The 18,185-nt window shown below is 33.2% G+C and overlaps 2 protein-coding genes across 2 annotated transcripts in view; one reads left to right on the forward strand and one right to left on the reverse strand.

Annotated features, from left to right (window-relative positions):
* The window catches only part of LOC108741999 (trypsin alpha-like), a 4,679-nt gene extending 2,111 nt beyond the window's left edge, over positions 1–2,568 (reverse strand). The window contains exons 1-2 of the mRNA XM_018477001.1: positions 2,470–2,568; positions 2,207–2,384 (exon numbers count right to left, since the gene is read on the reverse strand). Coding sequence (XP_018332503.1) covers positions 2,207–2,384; positions 2,470–2,515 — 224 coding nt within the window. The 5' untranslated portion in view covers positions 2,516–2,568. The remainder of the gene's footprint in view (positions 1–2,206; positions 2,385–2,469) is intronic.
* LOC108742002 (NADPH oxidase 5) overlaps positions 1–18,185 on the forward strand; it is a 146,268-nt gene that overhangs the window by 56,316 nt on the left and 71,767 nt on the right. The window lies entirely within an intron of this gene.

The raw sequence follows: 18,185 nt of genomic DNA on the forward strand, positions 1-18,185 counted from the left end.
AAATATAATTTTTAAATATACATAGTTCTCTATTGAGCTATAAAAAATTAGACATTGATAAAATGAATAAATTTTCGTATGAATGTTAGACTAATTAGAAATTAGATTGACGAATAATTTTCTAATCTTATATTATCATAACCTTATTTACATTTAATCAGAATTAACTTGCCTTTAATTCTACTTTATAAGGTGATAAAGTAACTGAAGTGTGCCTGATGACACTACACCACATCAAAATAGTCACAACCATCTAATTCTTCAACTCTCATGTCATGAAGAATGGCCAAAGCTTTACCTTTCAGAATTGTTTGAGGATTAAATTTAATAGAATAAGTTATCTTCGAAAACCAGTTCGAATAATTTTATTCATTATTATTATTATTATATAACCACTCCTCCTTGACTAGTTTAAATATTATGATATTTTTCCAACAAAACTATTTTATTTTAAATGTATTTAATTTAGCTTAAACGTATTTTTCTCACTGAGAAGTTTGAAAATTGGCCACAGACAGCGCCACAGTCACTTTTGCACATAGCGAATAGCGTTAGCAAAACGAAGACTACTGCGTATAACGTCCGTTTTGTCCAAATATTCCATGAGCATTTTGCATACACGCGGCTGAATTTCGTTGATGCAGCATTGAGTTTCCGTACGCGTGCTTGCGGGCCTGTTAATATAGTTTTTAAGGTGAAACTTTTATTACATCCTCTTAAATTTTTTTCCTCAATCTATCGCACGTCGCATTACAGCCGGACGTGGAGTAGGGGTAAAACTGAAAGGCGCTCGATATGGCGGCGACCACGGCTCGCATCAGTTAACCGTGTAGCATTTATATTCTCACTCATTCGTGCAGGTGCATGGCAATTACATTAATAGACTGTGAAACTAAAAGCGAATATGAAATTATTGATGGAATAACTGAAGTTCAAACAGATTCAATGATTTAAATAAATATTGCTCTCAGTTTTTAATATGCGTCTATCATCTGAATGATTGTAATTATTATGTATTCCGTACAATCATGCCAGATTGAAATTAAAATTTATGGTTGGATATCTTGTCTATTATTGATTTCTCATTATCATTCCCATTTTCCAATCATTAAGATAAGATTAAGAACGCGATTTTAATTTTAATACTCTAAATCGAATAATTTTCCGAAAATTTACAGTTAATCCGAAAAGTTTCAATTGCATCGTAGTTTCATAAAATCACACATTTGTTTTGGCTTAATATAACCACATAAAAAGAAATCTAATGGTTTTAAATCACACGGTCTGGGGGGGGGGGCAATTCTTATCATTAATTCTTCATTTTCGAAAAAGTATGGTGTATGGTTCAACGACGCCTCCAGCCCAAAATCCGCATCAAAGTTTGGGGATGCTTTTGTTTTTCGATAAATAAAAAAAAATGAAGACAAGAGAATGAAAGATTATCTGTGGAATATTACAGCCCCAAGGCTTGCCTAAGTTATCTAAGGTAATCACAGAAAAACTTGGAAAAAGGCAGACGGATCCGGAATCGAACCAGCGTTCTTTCGAATGCTAAGCAATGGTAAAAACCTCTAAAAAATGGTTATGTTTAGGGACCCATGCCGCCTAGAATCTTTCCATTTTCTCTGTGCACTACGGAATAATTAACAAATCGTTAAGTACCGACCCCTAATAAAATCGAAAGAAAATTTATTTTTGCATCCAACAACACCAAAATGAACATAGCTTTCCATTTTGAAAAAATGAGTTATTCATGTTTCAAACATTTAAAAATTGAACAGTGTAATGATTGAATGCTCTATAAATAAAAGTTTTATATGAAAAATTAAGAACGTTCTTTTTAACGGTGAAAATCAAATTTAATTGCTGACATATTAAAATTTTTGTAAGCTATTACAAACGGTAAATTTTCTATAGATTACTAAATAACTCTAACAAGATACCACGTAGGCGTAGATTATGTTAAACAAACTGGGAATCAAAATCGATGTTGAATTCAAAGAGGCAGTAATATACAGGGTGTTTCTTTTAAAATAAGGAAGTTTAAGTATACTTCCGGTATATCCGGAAGTCCGCCATCTCTGAAATTATTTTCCGCAGAGGCATCATTTGAAAAGGAACATTTCTTATTGGAAACATTTCCAATTTTAATGGCAAGACCGCTAGAGAGCAAGACTCGCTTAATATACATCATTAGATAACATACCCGTCTAAACAGTGAGCTGCTGTGACCACCCAAAGTCTTGAAAGAATTGACGCATTACAGTCTGAACTGTCACTATCATCCTCATTCACCTGTACAATATAAGGAATCTCGCTAATTGTTGCATTGCTTCCTCCTGAAATTCTGGTAGATTCCAATCCAAATTGATGGTAGGGAAAAGCTGTAAACAATCTCAGATATTAATTAAACATTTAACAATATAGTACTAAATAATCATTCACTGAATACAGAAAATAAAAATTTACCTAAAGTAAAAGGCGCAAAGGCCACAAGAATCAATACGCCTATCATCTTAGTTGATATATGTATGATACATAAGTACAAGTTGTTATGAAACAGCAATAGGTTTTATAAAGGTATTTCTTATCCGATTTTGAGTACCTATTTCTTTATGAAATTAAATTTTTAACTTGCTTTCGTTATCAGTTTATTTCTAAACTAGTATGTTTAAACAAAGTGTACCAAAAAACGGTCCTGATAATGCTGCTGTAAAAAATCCACGTGCTATTCTGAACGGATAGTTAAATTAATCGTGTGCATTCTATGTGATAGTTATTAGTAAACATAATTAAACATTATTTAATTTTAAACATTGCAGGTATCTCTATTGCGTTAACACCTAAATATCGGTCTGTAGAAGTTCTTGTTTTGTACAAGAACGAGCGCTTATGTGGTATATAAGCACATACATGCATTTTATGTATGTACAAGATAATTGCTCAGTTACAGTATTAGGTTTGACTAATTATTACTTGGAATTTTTAGAAGGTGCACATTATCGCGTAAACTAAAAAAGTTAATCGATCTATAAGATACAATTGGCGGTGTTTCCAAAAAGTCTACTGATAAGACTGCTACAAAAAATTACACGTGTCATCGTAAACATACACTCAAATTTGTTGTATGGATCTTATGACGATAGTACTTGATAAACGTTATGTAATTTTCGCATTTTTTATTTAATTGTAGGCATTGCAGGAATTGTTATAATTTGAAACCTAGACATCGGCTTGTAGATTTTTTATTGTACAATCAGTAAGATTTTCCAAGATATATTAATGTGGTATGTGCATGTATAGTATAGGCTATAGAGGTGCTATATATGGAAGATGCCAGGTGATTTAGGGATATATCAGTTAAATTACATACTTGTTAGGCAAAGATTTAAAAATCAAGTGAAGGACTGTAAAAGTACGAAGATCAATCTTAAATTGAAAATTCTGAAGAAGAGGGAAGGTAGGAGTCGTCTCGACTTAGAAAAGCTAAAATGTAACGAAACGCGTGATAGGCTAGGTAAAAGGACAGACGAAATACTAAAGGCAGCGGGAGAAACGAATGACAGGGACATAGAGACAGAATGGAACTGCATTAAAACGTGCTTAAAGTGAGCAACTACAGATATACTAGGTCTTAAACAAAACGAAAGTAGGAAACCCTGGATAACAAATGAGATTTTAGGATTAATAGAAGAAAGGCGGAGATACAAAAACAGGACAGACGAAGAAGGGCAAAAAAGATATAAGGCTACAAAGTGGGAAATAATTAGGAAGTGTAGGGAAGCTAAGGAACAGTAGATTGATAGGAGGTGTAAAGAAATAGAAGAAAAGTTTGATATAGGTGAAACCGATGAGGCGTATAATATAATTAAAAGGAGTTTTAGAGATGTAGTATATAGTAGTGATAATATAATAGTCACTTTGATAGAAAATGAGGAAAAGACAGATAGGTGGAAAGAATATTTAGAGAACCTATACGCAGACCATGAGAGAGAAGGAAGATAGTGTGGAGATAGATGAGCGAGAAGAATTCGATGTAGTATTAAAATGACCAGGTTTCTAGACGGTATATATTACATCATTCTAGGAAACGGCAAGCCTCTATAAACAGTTGTCGCGAAATCCAGCGGTAGACAGTAGTAGTACGAAAACGAGGCGATACAAAGCGAAGACGGAGCGAAGAAGTTGTGTTCATATAGTGGTGAATTGATAACTAATTAATAAAATAAGTGTTAATTAGACAGCAAATAGTTAAATAAATGTAGTAATAGTGTGAGTAAGGTATTTAAAATGTGTTATATTTGCGTCGCGGTGACGCCGAAAATTTTAGTACTTTATACAGTTTCCTGTACTTAATAAGAATATATATGTATATATGTCATATATATATATTATTTGGAGGAAGGGGGGTTTTTCTATTTTCTTTGATATTTTGTTTACGCTTATTTAAACTTATAAAACCGATTAATAGCATCTGAATTTTGGATAATGACTAGTTCCTTCCCATATACCTGTTTTTAATTAGGGTTAAAATTTTGGGTATGCCTAATTCCCTCCTAATTATACATCAATTGCTTCCCAACGGCGGCGGATGACCTTAAGTGCTAATTGCTAGATTTTCAATCTGAAATTTATGTTAAAATGCGAAGTGTTTCATCTAATTTTAAAAAATTGTTAACAAGACAAACTAAAACTAATAAAGTTTTTCTGGATGATTGCATCAAAAAGCTAGACACACACGAATTTCCAAACATTGAATTTGTTAAGGTAGTGGGAAACCATTTTAAAATTAAATAACTGAACATTTCATAACTGATTTTCTTTCTGAAATTATTTTATCTTTATTTACTGAAGTGTACTATAAATATATATTTATTTTCGATAAATAAAATCGGTAAGTAGTCGTTAACTTAATTATCGGAGCTGATATGAACGGGAGGGAACTCGGCTAGTACCCGGCAGGGAATTCGACTATCTATATTTTAACCAAAACTACCTGCGGGAGGGAATTCGGTATCACCGTGAATTTTAGAGCGCATCTAATTATCTTCTACCTTCTTGTCAATGATGGTTTCAACGGTCCGGCTTTGTGTATTACATCTAGCTCCAAAAAAGCTAGAGCCGCCCCTGGTAATTAGCTTCCTTTTCTTTCTCCTCTAACTGACTTCATACATTTCGTATCTCCGCTTAAATTTTATTGTTTTATATGTATAAACTTAAACATTAAAAGACGATTGCTAGAAAAACCTAATATAGATTACGCAAAATGTTAATGCCTTCTTAAAGAATAGTTTAGTCCGACTATAATCAGTCACTTGTTTATTTATTTGTTTTGATTTCAAATTGACTCTATTCATGTACTAGTGATACTGTTTTAACTATTACGCTTTACCAAATCGTAATCTAAATGATTTTGTTGACAGCAAATTACCTCAAATGATCCTGAACATCGGAAGTAGATGCGTTAGTTGGTTTCATTCTTTAGTTAGACAATTTAATAGTCAGAAATGGCTATTAAGGAGAAGATAGTTAAAGCAATTTGTATTACACGCAGAACCATTAATAACCAAAACATTGCAATATTTTATATGATCACTCCCATGAAGTGTGTAGATAAGCATGAAAAAATAAATCGTTATGAATTCAGAATTATCAATTTGACTTTAAAAGAATATTTATTTATTTACAATCAGTCTGCAGTAATCGAAGCAACGGTAATAATAATGCATGTTCTGTTTTTCATTTAATTGTCATTTTTGGCATATAAAGGTAAAAGTGAATGGATTTTGTGTGTCAGTGTCAAATATGTGTCAACCTTGAATTCATAGCGATCGCTGCGCTCTATATTACTTAGTGAAATTTTCTGGATGATGTTCACTCCATTGTAGATGTACGTAATTGTTTAGTGAAAAGCATAGCTATAAGGGTATTTAATAAATAGCAGTGCAATTTTCCGTTCTCGTTACTGTGAGCACATCATTAGAATTTATCCTGTTTTGAAATGACGCTGCATTTCATGTTAATTGAACGCTACTGAGAATTCAATTCCAGAAAAGGTTCAGCGAGCATGTTAAACGCGGCAGTGGAACATAACACTGTTTTCAACAAAGCTGCAAACAAACAAAAAACGACGACTGACGCGTATATGTATAGTTAAAGCCTTCTACGGATAAGACTTCTTTCTCTTTCTGTATCTTTCTGTTTGTTTAAAAAAGCTAAAGCGATTTCTTTCGTTGGTGCATACCGATGTCTAATGAAAGGTCCAGCGCTAAGATAATCGGGGAAATCGCCAGAAACAAAATCTCATTAGTTGCGTTCGTTAAAACACGAATAAAAAGTCAGAAAGGTATGCACAATATAACGAAGGGCATTTTTAACTTTTTGTTCTTCGGACACACGACTGGAATCGAAATGAATAAAAATTCCTTGCCGACCACTTCTTGACTGCGCAATTGGAATAGATGGAAGAAATGCTTCGAATCATTTTTGCTAAAAGTTCGAGTCAGCCGTGATGTAACAAATTGATAGAGAAATTAAATTTACGATACTATCTACATATGCATATCTTTCCTAAAAATCGACCTCATTTTAAATTAATTTTGGTATGAATGCAAATTAGCTCCCCTCTGTCTGTCAAATTTGAATTTACTTAGTAATCGTAAGATCGACTTTTTTATCCTTATAAAGGCCTGAGGAAGGTTTACAGAAATTTAGATCAGATATTATCAGTATATACATTTCTATGTATGTAACAGTTTTGGTGAAGCCATTTCTACAAACGTACATACGTGAAGGTCTTAATTAAATAATATGTAGGTAATTTCAGATAAAATCTTTGCTAATTGGCATTAACAAAAGTGGAAGGAATGAATGAAGAAAGAAAAAATTAAGCTTGTAATATCTAATCTAAATGTTTCTAATTCTATGAAAGCTTTCAATCACAAGTCATGTGTTATAATTATTTATTTTAAATAGGTGTAAACCCTTTACAGTGAAATTTTTTGATAAACTTCTTGTAAAATATAGACATCACATCACATCACATAGTTTGCAATTTTAGATGTAAGAGGTAATCTTCGAAATGTAAGAAAAAACGATCGGGTACCTATACACTGTTGAAAAATATTGTACATTTATTATACATTTAGAACATAAATGTATAAGAGAATTACAATTTTGAGTGTAGTAATTTTAAATTACAATACAATTTTAGGAAAGTTGAATTGTATTTGTAAATATGCAGAAGAAAGTTGTAATTTTACTATTTTCTTGTAATCGCAAAAGATGTATTGTAGTTTTACTAATTATGTTGTACTTTGAAATAAGAAATATGGTAAATTATTATGAAAGCACACATATGTGCCCTGCATATAATACCCATATATAAAATTATTAACAAATAATGGTCATATATGTTAGAACACTGGAGAGAAAATAACATTCCAGTGTTCTTTGTTTTATAAGTATTAAATGCGATTCATAGGCGAATTAATGAACTTATGTGCAAAGGAAAAGAGAAAAAATGAGACATTTCTGATTCACGTCAGTCCAACATTATAGTTCTCTGCGTGTTCAGAGTTAAAAACATTTTATAAATTTTTTTTGTATATACAAAAACTACTGCATGTTAAACAATTACAATATTAATCACAAGTACAGAACATTCTAAATAAGTTTCAGTTTTTTTTTTGGATCATATACCTTCTTATTTATTCTTGTGTTTAAATCAGTCTACCTGTTATAACTTTTAGTTTTACGACTCCTACCGCAGAATTATCCCTGAAGCTACAATTTTAATTAAATTTCTCACCTTAGCTCTACCAACCTAACACTTCAGTAATTGCATATTCTGCTATTTCAGTGAGCAGCCTTGCTTTGTTACCACCCCTTTCGCATCCTTCACCAATAGCCGTTTAATAATCTTTTCGCGAATTGGAGAAACACTAAAATAGGACAAGGTAAATCAGTCATCTATAAATATAAATGACCCTCGTATATAGGTACGTAATTATAAATATAGGTACATCATCGTTCAAAAGTTCGGAAACAACCTATTAAAGATGTTATATTTTTATGGAAACTTTTCAACCCTTACGACTACACTATAACAAATGTTTATTCGTATTGTGTATTTTGCATTATCTTAACCACGTTGCTTACTCTAATCTACCTTTAACTTCTTCTAATAGATTCAATTATTGCTATTTTTTAAGATTCAAAGTTTCCAACACAGATTAACCTAAGCCAGCGGAAGCAGGCTACTTTAGAAGAGCAAAGTGCGATCTGCGTTCTGTTAAAATTGTTCTATTGGTCTGTAAAATTTTTGGCTTTAATAAATAATGTCATAGTGTTCAGGGGGGCGGAAGGGGCGTCCCGCCCCAGGCCTCCGGTTTTTGGGGGCCCCCCAAATGCCTCCGCGTTCCCCTGATCAAATCCTAAAGAAGACTTTAAAATGCGTTTAGTACCTTCATAATTTCATCAAGATCAAAACACAACAGCCATCTAGACTTTTTACGCGGTACTAATCTTCTTTTAACTTTGCTGAACGCGTCCAATACGCTGGGGGAAGTCCCGTCTTTGTAGCGGGTACTTCCCCAGGAATCTCTGAATGAATGAAGTGCAAATAATTCACTCTTGTACGCCTACATTTACATTCACTACATTCTATTTACGTCGAAAAATAATCATTGGCCTCATTTAAAGTATATTAAATTTCATTGCGTTGATATTTAATAATTTATTAGTGTGTTCTGATATTTTCGCGAACGCATAAGCCTTTTTTCAAATTGTAAAGTAATAAACGCGATATTATCCGTTCAAAGTTATTTCATTTAAAAGCGTAATAGTGTTTTTTATTTTTGTTGCCTCAAGAGCGACTGGTTAATCTAACCGTGCTTTCAATAGAAAGAAAAATTTCAAAAGAAATCGATTTAACAGAAGTTATTGAGGAGTTCAGTAAATTGAAGGCACGAAAACACACATAACACGCTACAAAAAATAAAAAAACTATCTAAAAAACTAAAAGCTGGTGGGCCTCATGCCCCGGGCCTCTGACGGGCTTAGTCCGCCACTGGCTCAAAGTGTTCTCAAACTTTACAGCGGTCCTGTATGTATGTAGGTACTCATACATTTACAACAGAGGCTTCTCTGTCTATCTTCTTTTTGCTTATTTCACCTACTCATTTTAATGCATTTTAATTTATGCTAATTATTATTCAGATCTACAGTGAGGTATTATCTGTGACATACGTTTGGACTTTTGATTTCGCTGTTGCTACCTATTAGTTCTTATTATTGGCTTTAAACTAATCGGAATTTAATGATTATATACACTATTAATTATCTCTGATTTGCATGATAAGTTTCTGTCGGATTAGTATTAGTTTTGTACGTACACCTTTCAGTATGGATAATCTCTTCATCGCATCATTGAAGAGTTCTCAACAAATCAGGGTTACTTTTATTTTGGATTACAAAATATTTTGACCTAAGAACGTTCATCTCTTGCATGTTCGTAGATCTGTCGCTAATAAATGGATTACCTTGTTCTTAAAAAAAATCAGGTTCTTCATATTTATATTTTATCTTATTTTGTTTATTTAATAACTTTAACATCTCTTCATCAAATAAAAACGTATTAAGTGAGAATAGCTGAAAATTAAGGGGACGTAGGATGACTGAAATTTTCGCAAAATTCTAGTGTATACGATTCTTAAATTTCTTGCAGTTTTTGTTTCAGTAGAGGGATTTTTCTAGCACCATACGTTAATAATTAATAAACTCGTAAAAGTTGAAGGTTCTTCGTCTTTTTGTTAGGTCACAAGTGTAAATAAAGGATAAATATTCGATGATCGGAAAGCGTCCATGCATTGCGACTATTGTTGTGATTCGGGCTTGTTTAGGTTTTGTTATGTCGTTAGTGTAATTAATTGACATTTCGAGAGAAAAAACATTTACCTGCTTTAAAATGAATGCCCGAATCGCATTACTTTACATAAATGAATCGCAAAACAGTAGAGCAAATAATTAAGAGATTTTAAGTATCAGCGCACGTTGCGACAGGAACATTGAAGAAATTCCGACTATATGCACGTAAAAATGTGGAATATATACAAAATGGGATTCACAAAAGAAAATTACAGTTTGGGTTATTATTCGCCTTATAAACTAAAATTGATTTGTGAAAAATAATTCTTAGAAACTGAATTTTGGACTGAAGCCAGTCTGATTATGCTTTTAGTTAGGTAATCACGGCGAGGCTTTTTTTTTTCGAAAAAGATCAAAATTTCAAACAATAATTATGTTAAAATAATTCAAAGTGGTCTGTATTCTGTCGAAACTGCCAGACGCGGATCGCGATTTCGATCTTTTTGGATCTCATCAGCGCGTCGCAGGTAGAACACAGACCAACTTTTACCTGCTGTCTTAACAGTGCGTTTTAGAAAATACTACAAACGGCACAGTGAACGCCATCTGTAACATTCGTTTTCAGCAAGTAGATATCCACACAAGTGGATCTTGTTGAAAAATACGTAATCCTAAAATGTAGCATCGTGCTACAGATGGCGTTAACTGTGCCGTTTGTAGTATTTTCTGAAACGCACTGTTAAGACAGCAGGTAAAAGTTGGTCTGTGTTCTGTCGGAGTTGCCTGCGACGCGCTGATGAGATCCAAAAAGATCGAAATCGCTATCCGCGTCTGGCAGTTTCGACAGAATACAGACCACTTCGAATTATTTTATTCGATTAAGCTAACGTGCCTATCACGTTGAGGTTGGCTACGCCAGGATTTGTTTTCAGCAAGTAGATATCCACACAAGTGGACCTTGTTGAAAAATACGTAATCCAGATGGCGTTCACTGTGCCTTTTGTAGTATTTTCTAAAATAATTATGTTTATCCCTTCTTAATTCAAATCTAGCACGTGCACAAGGGTGTCTGAAGTAAGTAGCAAGCTTTGGGGGATATTAACTAGATGCAATAAAGAAACAATTGTGTGGTTTTATGAAACTACGATGCAGGTGAAACTTTTCGGATTGTAGGCATTTAACTGTAAACTTTCGAAAAATTATTTGATTTAGGGTATTAAAATTAAAATCGCCATGTTAATTTTATCTTAATGATTGGGAAATGGGAATGATAATGGGAAATCAATAGTAGACAAGATATCCAACTATAAATATTAATTTCAATCTGCGTATGAGAGTACGGAATACATAATAAATACAATAATTCAGATGATAGACGCATACTAAAAACTAAGAACAATATTTATTTAAATCTTGAATCATTTTGAACTTCAGTTATTCTATCAATAATTTCATCTCCGGTTTGAGTTTTACAATATATGAATGTAATAGTCATGCACTTGCACGAATGAGTGAGAATATAAATGCTACTCGGTTAGCTCATCCGAACCATGGGCGCCGCCATATTGACCTTGGCTGCTCTGCCGAACGTCGTTCAATTTTACCCCTACTCCGCGGCCGGCTGTAATGCGACATGTGACAATTGTACGAAAAGAATGTAAACAGTGATGGTTGTGGAACGACTAATAAAGTAAATAGCAACAGTATATTATCACGTTACTATATTACTATATTAATCTTTAGACGTCTGCTGTAATAAAAATTAATTAAATAATAATTTTGTTCATCGCTGATAGAATGCAGTACATTCATTATATAGTATTTACCATTGCGGTTAATAATTAGGTACTAAGGAATCTTATGACTTTTCTATTCACTGTAGATTTCGGCACCACATGCAAATCTTTTATTATAAGTACCACATGCATATTATTTATATTCTCTTGTCTCATCATTTGCTTTTGTTGAAATTTTCATTTATTTTGATTAAATTTATTGCCTTCTCAATTATTACCGGCTGAAGCAGTAACTAGTTTATTTTCGTTTTCTGTGAAATTCTCATGCACACTTGCTGTAAAGTAATGCAATGTGTTTCGCCTTAATAAGATTTTAATAATATACGAACAGATTCGCAGACCTATTTGTATGTGAGGAATACATAATTCTTTTATATCATGCTTGACATTTTAAACAATATTTGTTTAGTGCAATTAGGTTTATACGTGGGAATCCAGCTATAATGAGTGGATTTGAACGCTTTCGGATTTCTGGATTTGTTTTACTACAAAGTAAAAAGTTTACCATTGGAAATCTTCCTCTAAACTAAAGGAGTTATATGCTGCTTAAATACTCTACTAATTATATTAATGAATTACATTGGAAACGGAAACAAAAACGTCTGTGACAATATATTTAACAAAAATTTATAATTATTCAAATCATTAGAATTTATACTAATTTTTGTACGTACACCTTTCAGTATGGATAATCTCTTCATCGCATCATTGAAGAGTTCTCAACAAATCAGGGTTACTTTTATTTTGGATTACAAAATATTTTGACCTAAGAACGTTCATCTCTTGCATGTTCGTAGATCTGTCGCTAATAAATGGATTACCTTGTTCTTAAAAAAAATCAGGTTCTTCATATTTATATTTTATCTTATTTTGTTTATTTAATAACTTTAACATCTCTTCATCAAATAAAAACGTATTAAGTGAGAATAGCTGAAAATTAAGGGGACGTAGGATGACTGAAATTTTCGCAAAATTCTAGTGTATACGATTCTTAAATTTCTTGCAGTTTTTGTTTCAGTAGAGGGATTTTTCTAGCACCATACGTTAATAATTAATAAACTCGTAAAAGTTGAAGGTTCTTCGTCTTTTTGTTAGGTCACAAGTGTAAATAAAGGATAAATATTCGATGATCGGAAAGCGTCCATGCATTGCGACTATTGTTGTGATTCGGGCTTGTTTAGGTTTTGTTATGTCGTTAGTGTAATTAATTGACATTTCGAGAGAAAAAACATTTACCTGCTTTAAAATGAATGCCCGAATCGCATTACTTTACATAAATGAATCGCAAAACAGTAGAGCAAATAATTAAGAGATTTTAAGTATCAGCGCACGTTGCGACAGGAACATTGAAGAAATTCCGACTATATGCACGTAAAAATGTGGAATATATACAAAATGGGATTCACAAAAGAAAATTACAGTTTGGGTTATTATTCGCCTTATAAACTAAAATTGATTTGTGAAAAATAATTCTTAGAAACTGAATTTTGGACTGAAGCCAGTCTGATTATGCTTTTAGTTAGGTAATCACGGCGAGGCTTTTTTTTTTCGAAAAAGATCAAAATTTCAAACAATAATTATGTTAAAATAATTCAAAGTGGTCTGTATTCTGTCGAAACTGCCAGACGCGGATCGCGATTTCGATCTTTTTGNATTTCTAAAAATTATAATTTTTTTAAACTAAGAAGAAACAAAGTTGAGGTAATTTTAAATGGGAAAACTTTTTATATTATAGTATTAGAAATCCAAAAAAAGAAAAATCATTCAAGTCCATTTATTATAGGTGGGTTCTGACATTTTTGATTTCTTATGATTAATCACACTAGAATATTGGCAGTTTTGTTCATTAGTAATAGATCAGTCAGTGAATTAAATTAAATTTAAATATTCACCCACTAGCAAATAATCAAATTTCCTGTTTGTAATATGTTGTCGGATTATCCTGATGGGCGTCTTTAGTAAAAAAATCTGGATTATCCGTAAGTAAAAAAAGGTACTTCTAGGTCAAAACAATAATAAACTAAATATTTCGAGGATATTCAAGGTAACTTCCTCCATTCTATAATTGATCATTATGGTATAGTTTTAATTAATTTCAAGGATGTATTTGTTCCTTATTTACTATTGTATATCCTGGTTCTTATAAACTACTAATTAATTCATCAGCTTTTTTTACCGGATCATAAAACGAGAATTTATAATCTAAATCGAATCAAATAATGCGGATGGGATGCCCTTCTCTGTTCGTCGATGTTATGGTGGATTATCTATCTATTAATCTATTAATAAAAAAATGGTGTTAATTTTTTTGTTTATTTATTTCCTGAGCTACTAATGCGTTATTTAAAAAACGTTCATAAACAAATAAATCATATCTTTATCTACGAGGGATGCTTCCAAAGTTCTAGGAAATTAGCTATAATTTTTATTATTTTGTTAATTTTCGTTAATATTACAATGTAGTTTTTCAACATAATTTCAATTTAACTAAATACATTTATCCCAACGATAAACTGATTTTTTTAAGCCGCCCTCAAAAAACTTTTTCGGTGTCTCCTCAATCCACCTATTTATGGCATGTTTTACGTCAGTCAAACTTTTAAATCGAATACCCCGTTAAGATTTTTTCAAATTTGGGAACAGACGCTAATCACTAGGTGCGTGATCCGGGAAATAAAGTGGGTGCGAAAGCAATTCCATGGTAGGTCCTTCGTTTTTCTTGCGATGTGTGGTCTTGCATTATCCAGTTGCAATAACGGACGTCTATGCAACTTTCTAGGCCGTGTTTTGGACAAGTGCCTGTCGCAGTGGTCCGGATATTTAATTCGAATACTATCCTGCCTTAATTGTAGTACCTTTCGCTAGATAATTCATAAAAATAATGCCTTCGCAATCCCAGAATACACTAAGCATTACCTTTCTAACAGACGGAACTGAACACGTCTTTAGTGGAAGCCCTTCTTCAGGTTTGCGCCACATTTTGGATTGACTTTTGGTCTCAAGATTCAAATAAGGAATCCTACCGGTTTTAAAACAATCGATCCACCGACTTTTGGATTCTGCAGACTCACCAAATACTCCTTGCAGACGTTGGATAATTTCTGATGTTTTCACACCTTCTTTTCACAAAAAGAAAATTATTGCTCTTTGAGATTTTGCTACGTCTTCCATGGTTATAAAAACAGTACTATGAAAACGTGTTTATATCAGTCGAACATCTAAATCAGACTGAACAATATTGCACTAGATAGTTGCATAAACATGTCAAGACTTGTCTGGCACCAATAACATTGTCTATAAGTTCTGCGTAATTTAATTATAGCAGAATTCCCAGAACTTTGGAAACTTCCCTCGTATATTATGGTAAAATGTAAACGAAATGTAAGAATTAATTGGGAGAGGCATGTCTATTAAAAAATTGAACGTTTTTTAACAAGAATGTTTTGCCGTACAGCAATCGTCTATCAGGTCGATAATGATGGATAATTATAGCTGAAATGCTGCTTTGAATTGACCTTAATTGTTTTTTGCACGGTTATGACAAATAGTATACGCACCTAGAAATGACAGCCGCACTCGCTGCAATGGATTCTAATCGTTTCTAGACAAATGATTAGTGCGAACCGTTGAAAAGTGATATCCATCTAATTTTTTCTCTGTCTAGTCGAATGTAATCTTTATTAGCTGCATGCACGTATTTTTTTTACAACGGTTTGTGTAGCCCTGCATTACTCGCGCTTTAAAGAATAACGCGAGCTCTCGCGTGATTTATTCGAAATTTTGTTCCGTGTTACGCTTTTTTTTATTGGTAGTAATATAAAATTGTTGATAGTTTTAAGGTGATTACAGTATTATGCAAATAATAAAATAAAACTGCAGCGGTACATTCTAAAAACAGCAAAACTAAAATTTTTCATTTCTACGAAGGAAAAAATAAAATGCTTTCTAATACTTTTCAAATTACTTTTTTAGTTATTACTATACCAAAAAGAAGTAAAACACAGTTAAGTAATAAAAAATTCACTATATGTTTACAGCTCAAACATGTGAAGGTTGTAACATATCTCCTCATCTTGACGTTCTTTCAATCAAATTCGAGCCCTAATTCTGCATGCATCTGTCCTCTACTCATTGTTTACTGTTTAAAATAAATAAAAAAATATCATTATACATTAAAACAATAGTCAGCATAAAAATAACTTCAATTTATCCGACCGTAAAAAAATAAAGGAGGTTAGAACTCTCACGTTGAGAGAAACTCTCACTGAGTTTACTCAGATAGAAGTGACGTTAGCAATACATATACCTACGTAATTTTCTGTTCTTAGAATCTACATATGATTGGGAAGCCTGAGTGATGTAGGGACCTGCAACAAAATCAAAATGGAATTCTGTAGAACTGAATCAAGTAAAATAGATACCTACTAGAATCCAAAATTCCACTTAAGCAGTTTAAAATTCTAATACGCGTTTCGACGCCTAACATGCTGCTTTTAGCTTAAGTACTTTACACATTGTATTTCTTTATGGCTTTGAATCCTTCTGATATGATCTGAGGTTCTATAAAAATATTCGTTACATTTCACGATTTTGGGGTATTTTTTCCGGCACTGTATTAAGATCGGTTCAGATGTTAGAGTCAGTCAAAACACGCATAATTTACCTGGTAGCAAAAGTAGTACGCTTGCCGGATTCCCACCAGCCAGTAATGCTGGTGGGCGGGCAGTCCCACCGGACTATGCCGGAAGGTATGGCGGAAGGCCCTCTTTAGCCTGCTTTCAGGAATCGTGAGAATGGGTAGGTGGTGGTTCGGGTGAGAAAGTTGAGACGGACGAAATGAAGACAGAAGAGAATGAATGATTATCTGTGGAATATTATTACCTCAGCATTTGCCTAAGTGATCCAAGGAAACCACAGAAAAACTTGGATCAAGGCAGATGGACCCGGAATCGAACTGGCGTCCTCCCGAATGCCACACCCCCGTCGCAGCTATNCAAATAAGAGCAATATCAATCATCCATAAAACATAGAACTATTACTTTACCAAGTCTGCTGCGTTTTTTAAATAACATTAAAGTTGACTGCAATTGTGATCCAAGGAAACCACAGAAAAACTTGGATCAAGGCAGATGGACCCGGAATCGAACTGGCGTCCTCCCGAATGCCACACCCCCGTTGCAGCTTTGGTCTTCGATTTTAAGTTAAAAACTGTTGGAGTATGTGTGGACATCAGTGGCAGTTCGGAAACATTAATAAGTTGAATTACTTCAGTTTTATGGGACATATTCAACAAAGTGAAAAGAATGTCTAGATATTCCCAGAGTAAAATAAGCCTGCTAGATTTTCGTTACAATACAAAAATTAATCCATTAATTAAGGGCTAGAGCAGTAAAGAGTTAACTTTTAATACTAGACAAGGATACTTCTTTAAACCACCTCAAAGGTAAAGTTCGCCGCTTCCATTAGTGGGCAAAGGTAAACCTTTCCGGTGGAGTTATTCAGTTCCCATATAAACTGAGTCAAGCATTCTAAATACATGTTTTAAGTTAATCATGCTGAAAAGTGGAATGCTGGATATAGTTTTAGTTCAACAACAGCCTAAAAAGGCAAAAAGATCCCAGTTTAGATTTAGTTCAGTTTACTGCTTATAATAATTTCTACATTTTGTAGTGTTAAATAGTCTGTTTTATACTATAGTTTAATTTGATGTTCAATGGTACTTCTTTAATAAAAGTAAATGAGAAATTCAACCCCCATAAATTTTTGTACAAAATAGTCTTCATCATCATAACGTCGTCAGTTNGTTTACTGCTTATAATAATTTCTACATTTTGTAGTGTTAAATAGTCTGTTTTATACTATAGTTTAATTTGATGTTCAATGGTACTTCTTTAATAAAAGTAAATGAGAAATTCAACCCCCATAAATTTTTGTACAAAATAGTCTTCATCATCATAACGTCGTCAGTTCTAAGACTGGTTGGACACGCACCTCCACTCCTTCCTATCCTGAGCTAATCTTCGCATTTCTCTAAACTAGAACATCCCACATCCTTAACTATTTGCGAACAGTAATCTAATCTAGGTATACCTCGACTCTTATTAACTCCTCTTTCTGCCTCTAATATGTTTCTGACTGGACTTTCATTCCTGAGAAGGTGTCCTACTAACCTATACGGCCTATTTTTTATTGACTTCCATATAGTCCTCTGTTCACCTATTCTTTCTAATACCTCCTTCTAATACGGTATCCTCATCATTCGCTGATAACACCACATTTCGAACGCTTCTGACCTTTTCTTCTTCCCGCGCTCACCATCTTTCGCACCCGTACAGCGCCCAAACATACACCAAATCAGTTTTATTGTTATTATTAATAATTACGTAATATACGAGCTTCTCTGTTGTTGAATGCCCACCCGTCAGTCGACCCGGGTGGGATTAGCAAAGAAAGATATTGATCTATTCAGCCTATTACCTAGCATGATCAAGATTAGTCTTACTCAGATACTTTTAGTCTCGC

This window comes from Agrilus planipennis, unplaced genomic scaffold (genome assembly GCF_000699045.2).
Source record: "Agrilus planipennis isolate EAB-ADULT unplaced genomic scaffold, Apla_2.0 scaffold239, whole genome shotgun sequence".
Lineage (NCBI taxonomy): Eukaryota > Metazoa > Arthropoda > Insecta > Coleoptera > Buprestidae > Agrilus > Agrilus planipennis.